Source organism: Ammodytes marinus (genome assembly GCF_949987685.1).
Source record: "Ammodytes marinus genome assembly, chromosome: 10".
NCBI classification, from domain to species: domain Eukaryota; kingdom Metazoa; phylum Chordata; class Actinopteri; order Uranoscopiformes; family Ammodytidae; genus Ammodytes; species Ammodytes marinus.
Window position 1 is genome coordinate 14602252 of NC_137214.1, and position 18456 is coordinate 14620707.

The 18456-nt window shown below is 39.3% G+C and overlaps 1 protein-coding gene across 1 annotated transcript in view; it reads right to left on the reverse strand.

The window, feature by feature from the left end:
• Positions 1-342: 342 nt before the first annotated feature.
• The window catches only part of kdrl (kinase insert domain receptor like), a 47503-nt gene continuing 29389 nt past the window's right edge, over positions 343-18456 (reverse strand). Inside the window, exons 22-30 of the mRNA XM_080036169.1 lie at positions 17790-17887; positions 17029-17151; positions 16538-16649; positions 13662-13761; positions 9755-9860; positions 7825-7949; positions 6374-6452; positions 5431-5534; positions 343-2506 (exon numbers count right to left, since the gene is read on the reverse strand). Coding sequence (XP_079892295.1) covers positions 2323-2506; positions 5431-5534; positions 6374-6452; positions 7825-7949; positions 9755-9860; positions 13662-13761; positions 16538-16649; positions 17029-17151; positions 17790-17887 — 1031 coding nt within the window. The 3' untranslated portion in view covers positions 343-2322. The remainder of the gene's footprint in view (positions 2507-5430; positions 5535-6373; positions 6453-7824; positions 7950-9754; positions 9861-13661; positions 13762-16537; positions 16650-17028; positions 17152-17789; positions 17888-18456) is intronic.

Below are 18456 nucleotides of genomic sequence, written 5' to 3' on the forward strand. Positions count from 1 at the left end.
AAATGCATGTAAGTCATTATTTGATACTTTAGTATGGTTAAATATGACTATAAATCATTATAACAACGTTTATAGGTCAGAAAAGTCGAAAAGTATAATAGGTCCACTTTAAGTTTTGTTTTCTTGCCGTAGAATATCAGGATGTGCGTTATTCATTTGAGTGAAGCCATGATTTTATTTTTTATTTTTTACCAACACAGTAATCCAAAGCACCTCAGCCTCTTGGGTTTATGAATGGAGCCACGCTGAAGTGTAGTGTAACTGAAGAATTTCTGAGTCGAGACTATGAGTAATGTATAAATATATAGATCTTTATTCATTTATTTACTTCATATGCTCAGTTAACAGTGTTGGCAACAAAACTTTTATCAAAACTAACTTGTGACACTACTTGAACAAAACAGAATAAAAGTAAGGAGGAGGTTTTGATCATGGTTATGTATGAAGAATCGCGATAAAATCCAAATTAATTTCTCTTTGCATTCAGGTTGAAGTCTCATAGGTTTGATATCCCATTGTGATATAAAGTATAGTGGTAACCACAATTAAATGTAAGATTTATAAGATTTGTAAGAAAACACACCGCGTTAAATGAAAACATGACATTGGTGATGTAAGAAATACTATAACAAATACTGCTTCAAAATGTTAATTTCCTATTATGTACTAGAGTTAGGAGTTAAATAAAAAAAACACACAAAATAAATGAGAAATCTTTGTAACTTGTGACAATCAACACCGTTTCATAATAATATACCTTTAGAATACAAACATTATACTTGATATAAAGTATCAGTGCATAATCACTTCCTCTCCACATAAACAAAACAACTTGCTCACAAAAACAAAACACCATTTAGAAATACACAGGGGTTCAAAGTATCCACTTTATACTGTAGTTGACTCAATGACATGATACTGTGTTCTTGAGTGGTCTACAAGCTTATTTCTACAGGGTGTGTGTACACTAACAGAAGCGTGAATGGAGGTTTGGTCCACATTATTTCAATACATATACTATTACAAATCAAATGCTCAAAATTATTTTAAAACAAGGAGATTTTACATGTTAACAAATAATGAAATAGTGAACCAGAGCTTACTTTACACACACACACACACACACATACACAAAGAGTTTTCAGAGCCTGCCCTGCAAGCTTGACTAACACTTAGTGCAAGACACAAGGACAGAGAATAACCACACACTTTGAATAACCACACACTTTTCCCCTCAGCTTTATAAGTGAATACAGCAGCACAAACAGCAAATAGACCTGGAGGAAACGGTGAGGACATTATTGGGAAACATATATCAGAAAGACTGAGCCTGGGAATACTTGGGAGTATGAATCTGATTACTAAGTAACAGTGTTGACGATCTAAATAAATACACAACTCATTTCACTAGTGCTTTTTGAATGAACTGTTCCTATGTAGACTTGTTCTGATCTCATGTTTCTAACTCAACAATAAGGTTTTCTTCCCACTCTTTTTTAACCAAACAAAAAAAAATAAACAAAACACTTGAGTTCAATAGAAGGAGGAACCTACATATACAATGACTCTTCATTTAAATGTATTGGTCTTTCTCTAACATCAACCCTGTATCCTCCATGAACTTTATGATTTTTCATAACCCGGAGAGCTTCTAAAGCATCCACACCTACATGACAGAGCACTCCTCTCTGGGTCAACCTGAGATAGTTGAGTTGATGTTTTTATGGAATTAAAGGAGGACCTCAAATTTGAGACATTTGATGATTAATAATCGATGTTATATTGTCGTCCATCTGCTTTTTGCTTTGAGCAAAAATTTAACTTTTGGCAACCTTCATATGAGCGGAAACAGATAAACATATAAACTTGGAAAGCCTCAGCTTTATTTTATTTTCTGGATGTTATTCTTCAGTTCAATCGGATCTGTGGTAAAAAGTTGGAATCACGATTTGTTTTCACAGTAGATGAAAGAAATACCTGAGCCTGTTTTCAGCTGTTTGATGTATCACAGTGAAAGTGGAACGAACCAGCAGCATTAACATCAGCCTACGATGGAAAACTGGGAGGGAATCAACAGCCTGCAGGTTTCCTTTTGTTTGCACAGCAGACGCCCTGGACGTTGGAAGATGCAGAAGTTACAGTCGAGTGGATTGATGATTGATTTCAGAGCGTCCCTTTTCTAAGATATTTAAGAAGGAATCTCATGTTTTCCCCTCAAACGTTGCTAGAGAAAAAGTCCAGATATAAGAGTCAAAACAGAGGAGAACAAGGCGAGGGCCTCGAGGCTATCGGTTAGTTTTTCCTCAGGAGCAGAGCACAGGGTTACACAGGCGGGGTCGAGTAGCGCACCACATAGTTGTAGTCGGGCGGCGGGCTGTGACACTCCAGACTGGCGTCCAGGGCCGAGTCATCCAGACTGAAGTCCAGAGAGGGGACTGGGGCCGGGAACTTCTCCTTCTCTGGGTCACTCAGTACAGACTCTTTACTCTTACTTATCGCCTTCATCCTGGAAACACAGAGAGACGGAGCATTAATATCACCACACGAATGCTGCTACCATACAACTCAAAACACATAATAAAAAAATTTAAAAAAAATATTTATCACCAATCAGCACAGCGCTATAGCGTTTAAAAAAACAAAACGAGGTAAAAATGCAAAATAATATGTCGCTGAAAATGCAGTTGATTCAGAGTTGCTTTTTATTATTGACTTCAAAAGCAGCAAATCAGTAATGTCTCTATCTGTTTTTATGACAAGGTTAAAACATAGTCATTAAAGTTCAAGCAATTAGTCAACCCAATGATTTAATGTTTTCCTCTGTTTTCTTTGTAAATTGATCATTCTTTGGGCTGATTGGACAAACCATGAGGTTTGAAGATATCACTTAAGGTGATGGGAAATAGTGATGAAAATGTTTTACAGTTTAGGACATTTTAAAGACTAAACTTTAGTCGAGGAAATAATTGTCAGATTATTTCGATAATGAAAATAATCATTGGTTGGAGTTCTAAAATCCCTGAGTTCCAGCTTGTCTTAATTTTTCTGCTCATTAAAACAGAGGCAGCAGTGTATGTGGGTGATGGATATCACCACATAATCAGCCTTGCACAATGAACAGACACTCTTAATAGCAAAAACAGACACAACAAATCAGTGTGACCAGACAGGGTGATCAGTTAACTTCCTGACCAAGAAATGACACAACAACTCAGGACTTTTTTTCTTTTTTCTTTTTAAACCGATTCTTCTGGTGTCCTCAACTATAGGCTTCAAAAAACACTCTAATCCCCATGCATTCATGTTTGATATAATCATATGCATGTTTCAAATTTTCCAATGGCATTCATTTTTATATGTTTAAAACTTTAACAATTATGGTGGAAATGGGTGCAGTCAATAGGGAGGTAAACAGTCTTTAACTTATTGTGCATAATATCACACACTGCTTTCTTGGCTAGTTTTTTTTTAAAGACAACTAGACTTGACTGCTCTCACAATAGAGGGCTGCTTCAATTTGATTTGATGAAAAGCCCCTTGTGAGGCTGTACAATCAGACAAACCTCTCCTCATTCAAATATGATGTAATCAATCTTCCTGAGCTGTTCTGCTTCATTTGATGCATAGAATATGAGTAATTGCCTCTTATTGTCTTTGGAGGTTGCTAGGGGTTTCCAGCGCTCCTCTCTCCGGAGGCTAAAGGGTCGGCTCCCAACGGGGGTAAGTGACGCCGGTGTACTGGAATGTTGTCTTGATGAATAACCACCTGGTTAACTAGGCATCAAAAACATGTAACAATAGTACAGTGTCGGCTCGCCAATGCCAACCACAAGGTGTGGGTACAATTGGCAGTTGAGCAACAAAGCAGAATGAGTCAGGGTAAAAAGCCCCGTCACTCTGAGCTGAACCAATCAGTGGATTCATTGTTTGCATTGTTTCTTTAAGCAAAATGCCAAATAATCAGTGGTTCCAGCTTCAAATGTGAATATTATCTTGTTTGCTTAATCGTCTATGAAAAGGAAATTAATATCTTTGGAGTTTAGACTTGTTCGTTGTACAAATTAGGATACGCTTTTTTTCTATCCTTCTTGCCTAATAAAAATCTACTAAATCACTGCGGAGGCAACTTGCTCTGCAATATTGTCAGATCAAATAAATGTTGTTTTTTTGTTGTGTTGCTACTCGCAAAAAAATATGTCAGGCCAAGGAAGCAACAGGTGGGACTTGAGCGACACAAAAGGAGCACAGCGCTATAGCTAACAGGGGAGGCCCTTGTAAACCCTCTTTAAGTTCAAAGGTGGCAGTGATTGAGCGGTTGCCCGGTGAGGAAGTCCTCCCCTCAAAATGTAGACCATTCTCTGCATGCCTGGCTTGATTCATTCTGCCATGCCGAGACCCTGATGACACAAGCAGGCCTGTAAATGAGTCTCTGCGGCCTCCAGTTCAGCTGAGATCTAAAAGATACTCTGAGTGGGCGTTTGTAGGAGTGAGTTTGGTGAGCCTTAAATGAATTACAGTGCTTCAGAGAGTGTCACACATCTTCTACAGGTGTGTCTCATGAGTTATTTCCCCAGCAGTTGTTCCATCTTAATCATTCATAAGGGCTTTAAGGTCATCAAGCCACAATACAAACAGCAGAATAACAGCACAAGGTTTAATGTGTAATTAGTGTGTATTGGTTTTGACCCTGTAAATGCTGCTTTAAACCTAGAATGTAAGCCTTAAGACACATACAGAGACTCTCAAAAGAAAAAGATTTACCTAAATTTGACTCAGATTTGACTTTACCCTCAAATAACCCATGTGAGAACATATTGTCTCAGTGTTTTTGTGTGTTTGTCTTTCTCCTTTATGACAGTTGTTTACTCTTACCCAGGCAGGATCCAAATCTTAAAATCATCATACGATCGTTAGGATTTGCAGAAAAGACGTGAGACCAACGTCACTTCTTTAAGACTGTGTATTGTAACCTAACATTGTTTATCACCAGGCAGCCATGACTCATATGTTAAATCTGTCTGGGAGGCAGCTCTTTCAGGACTTTTGGTGAAAACAAAGAGATTTTAGTGTTTGCTCTTAAAACAGCCAAACCGTAAGTGACTCTTCCACTCTGCTTTTGTGCTCAGTCCTTTAGTTTGTCACCTTCAAGCTTTTTTCCCCTCCTGCTTCTCCTTTGTGCCGCTGTCCCTCTTGCTTGGCGTCTTCAGACAAAAGGGAAAACTAGCCGCTGACGTCTTTTTAAGAAACGTGTGTGTGTGTGAGTGTGTGACAGTTAAAGCGTCTACATTCCAGCACAGCGGGGAGGTTTCCAAGCAGGTATTTTATTTGCAGTCTCTTCAAGTGTGTGTGTGTGTGTGTGTGTGTGTGTTTGTTGCTGATTATTGACTTGCATGGCATGTGGATGGGTGCTGTGTCGTGAATTGTACGTACGCCAGAGCCATGATGCTCAGAGGTCGGCCTGCCAAGGACTCAAGGCGCTTCAGAGTCTCCATGTTGTCAGAGGACAGGCCCATCCCGCTGTCAGACTGACCGCCCTGATGATGAGGATGCAGGGAGGGAAGAATAAAAGAATGGCATCTTTACTATTTTTGTGTTATATGTATGTAAAGTTTATTTCTATAGAACCGTTGAATACCCTTAGGGCTACAGTGCGCCAGAGACTGAGCTGAAATAGTTTTTTCTCAACAGCGTTGGAGCCAAAACACTAAAAGCATGATCCCACTTTGTCTTGATCACGGACCAAGGAACTTTTAACTTTAAAATGTTACTGTCTAAAAATCCTAAAAACATATAGTGAAGCCAAACCACTGAGGGCTTTAAAAGTAATTTATAAGTGTTCAATTGAAATCTCAAACAGAGCCAGTTTCATTCAGCCAAGACTGTGGAGATATGTTTTCTGTGTCAAAAGCCTTGCTGCAGCACTGTAATGATTACAGTTAAAGTATGATTCAAAAACAACCCCTTGATTTCTATCTGAATATCCTTAGTTAGATGTCAGTTGTACTAAATAGGGGAGGATTCTGTGAGAAATATGATGCATATGAAATGAATGAGTAAACGAGGTGTGTCATTGGATTAAAAGCTTTAGTCGCAGGGCTCAAGTAAAGACTCATATGGCCAAACTGGGGCCAAGTACAGACTTTACGTGTGGCGAATTACAGCCGGTAAAGAATAAAGCTTATCAACTTGGAAGTCTGTTTGAAAGATGAAACCCATTTTCAGCTAATTCATCCTTCAGTTCAATCAACTCATTATAAATAAGAACATTCATGTTCCAGGGCTTTTGTCAGCTACCTTATTGTGTGGCTTAGATAGGTTAGAGCCCAGATCTTGTGTCTTTTTCTGGTTGCGTTCCAGGATGTAAAAAACTCACCTCGTTGTTCTCATTGGTCCCGTTCTCCATGGTAACTTCGTCAAAGGTTTTCACACTAGCAGGACGGATCTTGATGTTCCTGGCGAGAAAATATTTCCAGGAGTAAGTTTTCAAAATACCCTAAAATGTTCCCGTTCTGTTTAGAGAATGGTTGTGATTACACTGGAGGCCAAGAGGCAAAGTTCAGACACAAAACCGCAGGAACTTAATCACTTAAATCAACAATGTGCGCCATCTATGACATTGTGCTTTGAAAACACACTTTGTTTGCTTTGCATTTCAACACTCAGAGGCTAAAACGACCGCTTCAATTTAGCTTAAGGGCTAACTGTCATTTTCTTCTTTTCAACACCTCCTCAATAAACACACTAATGGAACTGTTAAAACCCAAGAGCTCGACAAATATTATTTGAAGTGGACATAAATCCTGAAGCTGGCTCAATGGTTTTGGGTAAAATTCTTCACAGGAGTGGCCTGAAAGCTCTCTGACCATCAAGTTGCTGAGTGTATATTTCTTAGCATCAGCCAATCAGGTCCCTAAATGTTCTTCTGGTTGAATTTTGTCTGAGTGCTATGGGAACACTAATTGTTTTGGATATTATTCAGAACAAAGGTGGGAAATGAGTTAGGACTATCCTTTTAAAAACTGTCTCGCTTTGGGAAGTGTGCCTTTAACAGCCTGAGGATACGTTTACATGTCTTTAAGATAGGGGGATTTATTTCCTTTAAGTGAATTACAAAACTCATAGGGAGTGTTACTGATTTGAGTCTAACCCTGTGTTCCATTGCACATGCTTTAATGCTTTTAAGCATAGCAAAAAAAAGATTTAGGATGTTCCAATACATGATGTCAAAAAATAAACACACATATACTGCTACATGCTGTTGTATTTTGCCGTATGCAAACCAGCATGCTTTCTTGGCTGTTATGACCCACAACGCTCTGTTCCGCAGAGTAACATAACATCAACTTAATCAGCAATGTGTCAGATATGTATAAGTAAAAAGGGTCAAATTCAAGGTGCATGGTCATGACGAAATATTATGTCCCAATTGTATGCACAATGCATGCAAACGATGCACTTTTGATGAACTGCAGCAGTATGTAGTATAGTAAAAAGAAAGAGTAGCCTATGCGATTTGGAAAACAGCGATAAGAGTCTACAGCCACCCTGGCTGCTCTGTGAGGCACAGCAATGCTTTGAGCTAGATGCTAACATGTGGCATGCTAAAATGTTCTCAGTGCCAATGTTAACACTCTGACGTTTAGCATGTTAAATGTTTAATACGTTCACTGTTTCAGTTTAATGTTAACCCTGTGACTGATACATCAACATCTTGATAAGTTGACACGACAACTTATCAATAGAAAGAATTTATAAAATGGCAACGCCTGTCTGAGCACTTTCTTTTACATAAACTAGCCAGTGAATAATATGCCATGGTCTCACCAGGTGCTCCCCGAGTCGCGGTGGGAGGCAGGTCGTGTGGGTGTCTCCTCTGATGGTTCTGTGGTGGAAGGGTCTCCTAGCTTACCCAGCAGGGCTGTGTTGATGGGTATGTAGTGCTTCCCCTCCTAAATCAGCCAAACAGAGAAAGAACATAAGAGGACGGCCTTATTCTTCCAAGATTCAAATTATAAAGAAACAAGAGGCTTAAGTAGGTCGGGGCTATGTGTGCAGGCTATGCAAACACACACATCCACAGGCCGTGGCGAGCAGCCAAAGAAACTAAGGTCATGCCTAATAAATCCAAGACAGTGTTCGGGAATTTGATAGAGGCGGCAGAGGCCGTGGCCAGCCTTCCTGAACTGTAACAATAGCTTTATTAATAAGAGTCAAACCCCTCCACTGTTCTCTGTGTCCAGTCTGAACTCAGGACAGCTTCCACAGACACTGAACAATCTATAGTCTTGTGCAGTATTTGCGGAAGTGGTGGAAGAGAATTTAATTACTTTTGTGTGCCTCCTTGTCTGCAGTTTAGTATAATCTGGACTAGAACAGTGTTCTCTTTAGTGGCTAGAAGTGGAAATAAGACAATGAGAATCGTGCACATCCTGATAACTCTAAATGATCTATGGATTATTTATTTATTAAAGTGCACCACTTTCTTCAGTTTCCAACAAACTTTTTACAAAAAACATATACATGTGTTTATTTTGTTTCAGAGGGGTATAAAGTTACACTTTATATGATAATAATTAATTTTGTCCTTTAGGGAGGTGATAATGAGAGCTCAAAATCAGCCACACAATCCAAAACAGACCCATGGAAAACTTAAATCAGACACGAAAGACTTCAAATTCTCCATTTTGTCTCAACAATATTCTTTGTCATTGATGATTATGCTGCACATTGTGATAAGAGTACGGTACCTGATTATGCACACTCATGTCAAAGGCAAGCTCCCAGAAGACATCTTGTAATTTCACAATTGGAAAAGTACAGGTGTAATCAATAAAGTCAAAGGCAGCTAAATTCCATTTAGCTTCTTTGGTTTCAGGGTCCGTAAATGAAATCAAGTTGGAATGTCTGTTTTGAGACAGGCCTGTTGGTCTATGTCAGGAGGATAAATATGTTGGCAGAATAATCAAAAACAGATTTTTTCCTTTGGTACATATTTTTTTTTTGCGCTGAATAAAACAAACAGCTGTTTAACTTTCTGACAGCATTGCAGATCATCAAACTTCCTTTCATACCAGACAATGTTAACGTGCATCCACACTAACAGATTTAATTGTTTTTCCATCTGTTTTGAAGCTGGGTTCTTAAAAGACCCATGGTGCAATTTCAAAGGGAGCCAAGTGTTTGTATTGAGTATCACTTCCTCTCTCAATTACTCTGTGGACCGCTCTGAATCTTCTCATTTAAACAAGTGACTAATATGGTGCTCTGTAAAGCCAAAATTACTCAGGATTTCCAAAGTATGTTAGGATTAAAACTTGAAATTTGTCACTTCCTGTGAAAACATTTCCATAAATCTCTTTGGGGTATTTTGATTTGAGTTCATACCAGTGCTCAACAGATGCTGATCATAAATTGTACATTCCCGATCCAGCCAAAAAAAAAACAATGGCACAGACTTGATTTTAAAGGAAATCTATTATGCAGAATGCACTTGGCAACTGGCAGTTAGATATAAATAGGCAGTTAGATTCAGAGCCAATTGGGGCATTTTGAGTTTTATCGATGACGCCCCACACCTCATCCGACAACACTCTTCTGAAATGGAGAGGAGATTTACAGTACACCATGAAAACAGTTTCTATAGAAACCCAAATTACAATTGTAACCTGGATATTTGCATAACACACATAACTTTAACACATTTATGCCCTCATGTGATATTCAAACAGTACAGGACAGTTCTTTTCGATCATACCTGTTGCACACTGGCCTGAAGAAGATCTCCGAGCCTTTCCACAAGCTCAGTGAAGTTTGGTCGCTCCTGTGGCTCCCCCTGCCAGCAGTCCAACATGGTCTGATATCTATAAAGCAAAGAAGACACCACTCAACTCAAGCTGCAAGAGAGCAAGCCTTCAGCACAACTGGCAGCCACTTTCAATGTAGCCAATATTTTGGTTTATTTATTGGAAGCTGTGACAAAGCACCTTTAACTACTCTCAGGGGAAGTCCTTTGACTTTAAAAAAAAATCAAAAACAAACAAACCTCACTGCATATAGAGACCTCATCACGTAGTAGGGGAGAACGGGGTAATTTGTCACACTGGTAGGTTGTCACAATCGTTATATCTCAGAACCAGAAGGCGCTCTCTGTTAAATTTTGGTATGTAAATATCCACAACTGGGATCAGAGGTCACCTACATAGTCTTCCTTGGAGTTAGACTGCTGCATTTGAGGTGAGAAGACTGTTAGTGTTTTTCATGTCAAATTGAAAATATTTAGCTCCTCAGTATTGTTCTTCTAGGCACAATGGGTTTATAACAAAACACTTGTTACCCTAAAAAAGTGTGAAGGGTAAGCTATAGTTTAGATTGTTTTTAGCAAGCTAATTAGTTGTCAGATGGTTGTTGGCCTTGATGCTAGCAATAAATTCCAGTTGGGGTTGGTCGTCACATTTTTTGGGGGGTTGGTTGTCACATGTTATCCAAAGGGTGCAGCCAGGAAAGGAACCCAATAACAAAAGAAAATGTCAAGCTGTATCTTCACTGACACCCCAGAGAAGGAGAGAATTGAGCAGGAAAGGCAGCTAGCACGCAAAAGAGAAAAAGGGCAACAAAATCAAAACGACCCAGTGTATCCCAAACTAGACCAGTTGCCAAGGCTAATGCACCCCAGTGCACTCCACCCCAGCTGGGGAAGAAGAAACAGAAGAGAAAGAGACAGGAGGAGGAATCTTCATCAGATGAAGAGGATAGTTTGTGTTTGGTTTGTATGGAAACGTTCTCCAGCACCCGTTCAGGGGAGGTAAGGGAGAAGTGTTGTATGTGCAACCAGTGGGCACACAATCTCTGCTTAGTTGGTGAGCAGACCCTACATTTGCCAGCACTGTAACTCAGATAGTGAATGTGTGTATCCTAGTTGAGTAAGCTATTATTGTTGGACCTATTTGTTTTGTTCTTTATGTTGTTACATACAGTAGGTTGGTCTTAATATGGATTTCCTTTTTGTTAATTCCTTGCTCATTTTGTGTTAAGATGCATAAAGTTATGTAGGCCTATTTTTCAACTTGACAATGAAATTAAACTTTCAAATGTAGTTCTGCTTTCTTGCCTTCTTTTCAAGATTTTTCCCATAAAGATAACATTGTAACAAACAACCCCATAGTGTGTGACAACCGACCCCTTGATGGGGTTGGTTGTCACGATGTGTTAGAGTGTCTTTGATGGTAAATTTCTTCTTTATTACAATAAGTTAGAAAAAGTGAGGGGTTCACATTTCAAGCCAACACCTTAAGCTTCAATTTAATGCAGTAATGACTATTGAAAGATGTTTAGGTGATGAGCAATTCTCACTAGAGTAAAAAGTGTCCCTACTTACCCCGGTCTCCCCTATATTCCTGCATACTTTTTTTTTTTTTTACTTAAGCGTGTGATCCGGAGCATCTGTGGGTATCAGATTCTCTTGGTCTAGTGTGAAGACCAGTGAGAGCCCACAGTCTTGCTCAGGTTTCTGACAAGCTGTCATCGTCTCTGCCCATGTGGGAAGACTCAGAGCCGTTATGCGAGTGTGTCCATTGAGGCGACCAATCACATTTTGTTGAGAAAAATAGACAAAAAAGAGCACCGAAGCTGCTGTTTGAATTACGTTCACAGCATGATACTGATTGGGATGGGTCGGTGATGGATCCCTATCCTGTTTTGGATGCAGCAATCACCACTTCCCCACCAAATATTTTAGGTTTAATGTTATTATTAGTATTACGACTCCCACTTTGTTTATATTTATTCAATCTCATGTTTGAGGACATGGAAAAGCAGATGCTCCCCCGAATCCTAAGAAGGGGGGTGGGGGCTGGGATTCTCACGTTAATGAACACACACAGAATATACTCGTCCAGGTGGCAGCCCTCCTAACAGTATCTTTAAGAGGGGGGGGGGGGGGGGGGGGGGTAGAAACATTGTATGACTGCACAATTTAAAACACATTTCCTGGCCGGTCCACAATGAGAACAAATAGCCTGTGTTTCACGTCATGAGGGAGTGTGTGCTGAGCTACTTTGTCCGGTTGGGCAGCCGTGGTAGGATGGGAAGTGAGCATCCTTTTTATTGTCCTTCCAATCTGTGAGCAGCATCCGCTAAATTCCTTTGCAATGCATCAGGACGGGAGATCTTATTAACAGGCGTCAGACAACATTCCTGATGAACCAGTGCCGAAGCAGCATAAATGATTCGCTCAACACTGCCTGCAACCTCACATGCTTTTCATCATTCATATATTACAAACTTGGGGTGAGGGGTCAAGGTGTCAAGGTGTCAAAACCTGGGACTTACAGACACATGTGATCAACTACAGAGCTCTCCAGGGGATCGGCGGAATTTGCCCCACTGACTCTGAGTGCATAGCTGTGCATCCCATCCAAACTGATATCAGCAGGCTTTATCTTAGCTTTAAACTAGCGGCAGGCCTCACAGCCATAAGCGTGCAAAATATATACTCTTGCTGCACTGTTTTCAACGTTGGACTGCCTGAGCCAAGCTGGAAAGCACGAGTGATTCTTGGCACCAGTAAGTCTGCATCTACAGATCTTCCATTCTGACAGAAAACTGCAGTCTGGATTAGATTTTCAGGTTCATTTCCAATCACTGTCTCCTCTGTAAAAGCTGATGAATTCATTCAGTTAGCTTTATTTGGCACACGCTGCTCTCTAAAGCTCTGGGACTTTTGATATCACATCCTTACTAAGCAGAAGTGTAGCGTTATGCTTTCAAAACAAATAAGATTTGTGGACTTTATGAGTCATATTAAATGAAAGCCAGACACAAATGTATGCACACATGTTGCAGAGCTCAGCCTGTAAGCGCTGGGTCTGGATCGGCTGCACTTCGGACAGAAGATTTAAGTATTCTTATTACAAAAAAAAAAAAAAGAGGTTTGTCTAGCCGCATCACTGACTGACAGCACTGATACCAAAGAAGAGAACCCTCTGTTCTCCCACAGATATTTATGTCCAGCACCATCCACCAGCCCTTTGCCCAAAGGAACCTCCAGTCTGGCTCTCGTCACTGGGGGAAACTCCAGACATCCCCATTTAAACGTGGTGCTCAGTTACACGTGAGCCACTGTCAGTCCGAAAATGCTTTAGAGCTTCAAGCTCGCTGCTGCAGAGCTAATCAGTAGCTAATGTTTCATCCAGCAACATTCTGAGCAGGATAACCCATGATTCTTATCAGGCACCCCCCTGACCCGCTATAGTGCAACCACAAAGAGGGAGAAAGACACCGCAATGCCTCATCCTACTTGTGTATGAATGTGGGAACCTTTTACTTGCTGCTGTTATCTTATTGGTGTCAGTGAGGAGAAATTACAGCTGCGGTACAGAACTTGCGGGCTGGGATAAACAAGACTCCTCTTAGCTATAGGAGAGTCCCATAGGATACAAAGAATGATAGCTCAGAGGCACATCAGTCCTGTTTATATTGATTGAACTACATCTGACATATATTGTTTTTTTTTCTCACAAACAATTCAACGTTTGCAATCATACACAGATTACTCATAGAAAGATTGACAAGACAGGTCCATTTATCTTGAAGTGGAAGGCCTGCAGGTGCTTTTTCACATTCATTTGTTGTTTTCTGAAGCATTGCTAAAAGGGATTGCTCACATTTCAGAGGAAGAGTATTCCGGTGCTCTCATCCTGGTCCCCTCTTTTAGCCTGCAGCAAAATTCTTCGTCAATTTGGACGCCAGGGTATGGGGAGGCACCTGGGAGAGAAAAGAGGGGGAGAGGGTCATTGCAGAGTTATTTGCTGTGTATAAAAAAGGCCATACACACAGCATTTGTATGACTTTAAAATGTATATGCCTAATTTGTTGTGAAACATGAAGGTACTGCCGGATGAATGGTGTCATCATATTGCAATACAGTTAAAAAGCACAACCAACTACATGTTCCAAAATTATCCTAGAGTCAAATAAATAACACAATCTCCAAAAAAGTTTTAAAAAAAACGATTATAAACTTCATTAAGGTAGGATTTATTATAGCTGGGATAACCTAATAAAGTGTAGTTTATGGTCAATCAATTGTAATAGTTAAAGCATATAAAAAAAGAGAGTTATGGAATGTAAAATCAACACCTACACAGTCTCTGTTGCATTCTTGATTCCCTACTGGGAGCATTAAACTCCCTTTACTAGTGAGTGTGACCTCTGCAGCTTTCCAACACAAACAATATTCAACTGTCCATGAGAAACACCTCGCAGATTGTTTGACAGCTGCTCTATAAATGCATGTTTACCCAACAAATTCCTAGAAGAAAATTGCATGTGTAGGTGTTTAAGCGAGAGCTGGTTGGATGCTGTAACTACACTAAGTCATTTTATATGCTTCTGAGCTGTAATATTAGTAATACAATTCGGAGCCAAAACCAACTTCATATTAAACCGCTGTGAAAACACTGAAGCAACTTCCAATTTCCAATATTGTTGGAGTCATTGAATAATACGGTAAATATTTTTTAGTTGAAGCTCCGTGTTAATAATGTGGCGGTTGGTGCGTAAACATGCTGTACGTCAAGTAAGAACTGAACTGGGCCCCTTAATGATTGTTCTCAACTTTGATATTTTTCTTTACCTTACAGTAACTGACAATTCACCAAAGGACTAAGATTAATATAAAGGTAGGTACCATATTATGATATTAATATTACCAGCCTTATTTATAGGAGGATTTGCTTAAACCTTGCCTACCTTTTGCTAACGCATTCCTTGCTATTTTAAAGAAAACAAACTTTTAATATAATTTATTTAAGCCACAACCAGTTTTTTATGATAATACAGAATAGTATCTCATCTCTTTATAATGGTACTCTCATATTTTTCAACATTTGCACTGATAGCTATGTACATCTAGTATGACAACCCCATGCAGGCCTGGCTCACGTTAAGGTATCAACAAGCGTTGGTTATTTAAAGCCATGAAACGGAACTGACACACTTTGGTTCACAGAGCAATCTAAAAAGCACACTTGGGTTACCCTGAAACTTTTGACCTCCAAACACGATCAGGTTGCAGATCTCACTTCTTTGCCATTTTTCTTGGTCATTTTGTAATCTCGTTTCCTGATTTATTTTTCTGAGGCCCCGCTAACAATACCCAGATGTGTAAGTGTTTCTTTAACAGAAAATGTGGTGAGAATGTGTCAAGAGTGAAGAAGAGAGAGAAAGAAAAGAAAAAGAAGAAGAAGGAAAGACAAAAGGGAGAGTGTGATAATGACGTCAGTATGCTTTACATTTAGAAGAAAGTGCAATTTGACACACTTTTCTTTCTGTGCAGTGGGTGACGAAACGGTATGGCCGTGATTCAAGAGTAAAAAAAGAGAAGTGAAAAAGTGCAGAATAGCTATACATCCAGCTTAGACTCTTGTGTTTCGCCTGCTTCCCATGGCGACATTTAAACATACAATATTTTATGTTGAGTCTTGCTATAGAAACATGTGGTGAGCTCTGTGCCACGGTGCACAGGCAATCATGGAGCGACACACAATGCTTTAAAGACTTAAAGACTGCAGTGGTTTCACTGCAGGGGCACACTCTTACACTGATCTGGCTGCTTGGTTACAGTGAGTTTGTGTTGGCAGCTGGGAAGAAACTTAAATAGGAGGTGTTCTCTCCTTTTACTGTCCCATGCCTGTAATAAAAATCACAGTCCAACTTCACTAATGCTTTTTGCACGAGTGGCATGAAAATAGTTTTCTCGAACTGACAATACAGACCCAGGCCCTTTGTCCCAAAGGCACAATTGCACAGTGGAAGAAGACAGTTATTGCCAGTGCATCTGGTGAGGCTGTAGAGTGGGGGGCACCCAGTGGGTTAGAGCTCTCTACTCACTGAACGTCTCTGACAACAGAGACTTGTGTCCAACTAAGATGCTGAGTATGGATGTTTACAATAAACACAAACTACAAGTAAATATTTTATTCAATTAAATATCAATATTTTCAGGTGAATTTAAAATGCATTTGTATGATAGGAATGGAAAATATTTGTTTATTATTTGCTTATTTACTTTCAGTATAATGCAATAGGATTGGACTGTATATACTGAACCCACTATTTGTCTGGAGAATGGAGGTTGAGTTTCAAATGTTATCACTATATACTACAATATGCAATTGATTTTGGCCATTTGGAGCTCTCTAGCTCTCCTCCTGTTGATTTGTAACCAACATATGAAAACACTGATATGACCCACCTTTGTAGCAAAGTTGCGTGTTTTAATGTTGTGTTGTGCTCTGTGAAATGTGTGTATTTGTGTTCATTTGTGAGAGGCCAAAGACAAACTTCCACCAAGGTAGACAAAAGAGTACATTTTTGTATCGATTGACACTTCAACATTTAAGTCCATGTATTACTTAGATATGTGGATGTTTTTTTTAAACAAAAAGTTTGGACATGTTTTTTTTTTTGCATTAGCAGTGTTCTTTGCTCCCTTGTATGTACAGTATGTGAGCTATAAATGCTGAGCCATGACACTTACCCAGAGAGAAGATTTCCCACATGAGAACACCGAAGGACCAAACGTCACTCTGAGTCGTGTAGACCTTGTCAAAAATGGCCTCAGGTGCCATCCACTTGAGTGGCAGTCGAGCCTGTATGGGTATTGAGAAAAATAAATAAATATGTACCCTCCTTATTTCACCCTTTGTGAACATCTCACACACATTACAGTCACATCTGTGGAGTTAACACTACGTGCAAGTTCTGCTTTTGATTTAGAAAAGTGTTACCTAAGTTAATCTTCAAACAAACATACTGATCCAAATGATTTTTTGTGAAATTTCTAAGGACTGCTTGGAATTTATTCAGTCCTCCTTTTTGTCTGCCAAGTCAGTGGTAGCTTGTTGTTTTGCACGTTATCTATCAATGAAAATGTTTTTGAGTGTTTTTCCTGTCAGACAGACAGTCAATAACAGACAGGTCGAAAAATAAACTATAATATGCAACAATTCTAGACTTTAATAAACTTACATCTCCTTTGCGCACATAATCCGGGTCTTTGTATATGTCTCTGGCAAGTCCAAAATCACAAATCTTCACAACATTGTTCTCAGAAAGCAGGATGTTTCGAGCAGCTAAATCACGATGAATGCACTAATGGAAAACAAGAAGAAAGGATATATATTTAATGAACATATATAAATTGAGGTTTTCTGCGTGTTATTGACTTCACAATGGTGCTATGCGTGCTGTAAAGCATGGCTGCTGGTGGAGCCACACATGGTCAAGTCATCAGTGATGTTAAAATAGTAGATGATGAGTTCCACATCCAGGCTAAGAAATGGTCTGTAACATGTTATTTGCAACAATGGCTTTGTTCTATAATCAGTCCCATCCGGTCCCTCCAAAATTATGAATGACTTAAATAATGAATGAGAATCACACTTACAACACTGGAGTAAGATTATGCATGGCTGAGTAAAGTGAGTCATAGAAGAAGCAAAATAATTCACATTTAAATATAAGACTTTTTTTTGTTGCTGTATATCTATTCAATTACAATGCAGAAACTTGCTGTATGCACGACAACCTTAAAAGGTTAAAATAGAGTGAGAATCAATTAGCTTTTTTCATGCTTATTTCTTGATAAACTGCACCAGGTAAACATGGACGAGTAGCACAGTGATTCATTACCATACTGAGTAAAATATGTACAAATCTAAATGAAAGAAATGCAGCTGTTTAACATTAAGACAGATTTCTTAGAGTGATTTGTTTGAAGATGAGAGTACCTTGCGTGAAGCCAAGAACTCCATGCCTTTTGCAACTTGGAAACTGTAGCATATTAAGTCTTCCAATGTCAGGACTCTCTTGTATAAATCCTCCGATTCTGTAAGAGAAAAACACATAAAGCTTCCCCGGTGAGACACATTTTTCATATTGGATGAAAATGGCCTTTACATTTAGAACAACAATCCTCCTCATAAAGGCATGTTTTTAAATCCAGTCTGTATGCAGTGCTCTACATTCATACAAAGATAAATCAGATGTGATGAAATTGTAACTAAAACAAACGCATAATCCTTCCTGCCACTTACAAGTCTCCTCCTACTGCCTTTAAAACTTCCTTTACAGACAAAAGATTAAAAAACAAAACAATTACAATTAGGGGAGAACGGGGGAATCTGAGGCATCGGGTAATGTGAGCCACCCCCTGTATCTAGGCAACGGAAAACATTTGTGGTTATGTGAGATATATGTTTTCAAGACCCTCTCATTTCCCCATGGCCCTGAAAGAGAGGACCTCATGGTGCTGTGGTAAGCATGTTTTTTTCACCAAAATAGGTATTTTGCATGTAAAAGTAAATTTTCTTGCTGTCAACTTAATCAACTGTTGTGCCAAAGCAAATGTATTCACGTAGAAAAACTTCTATCATACGTGTTGATGAACTACCAACA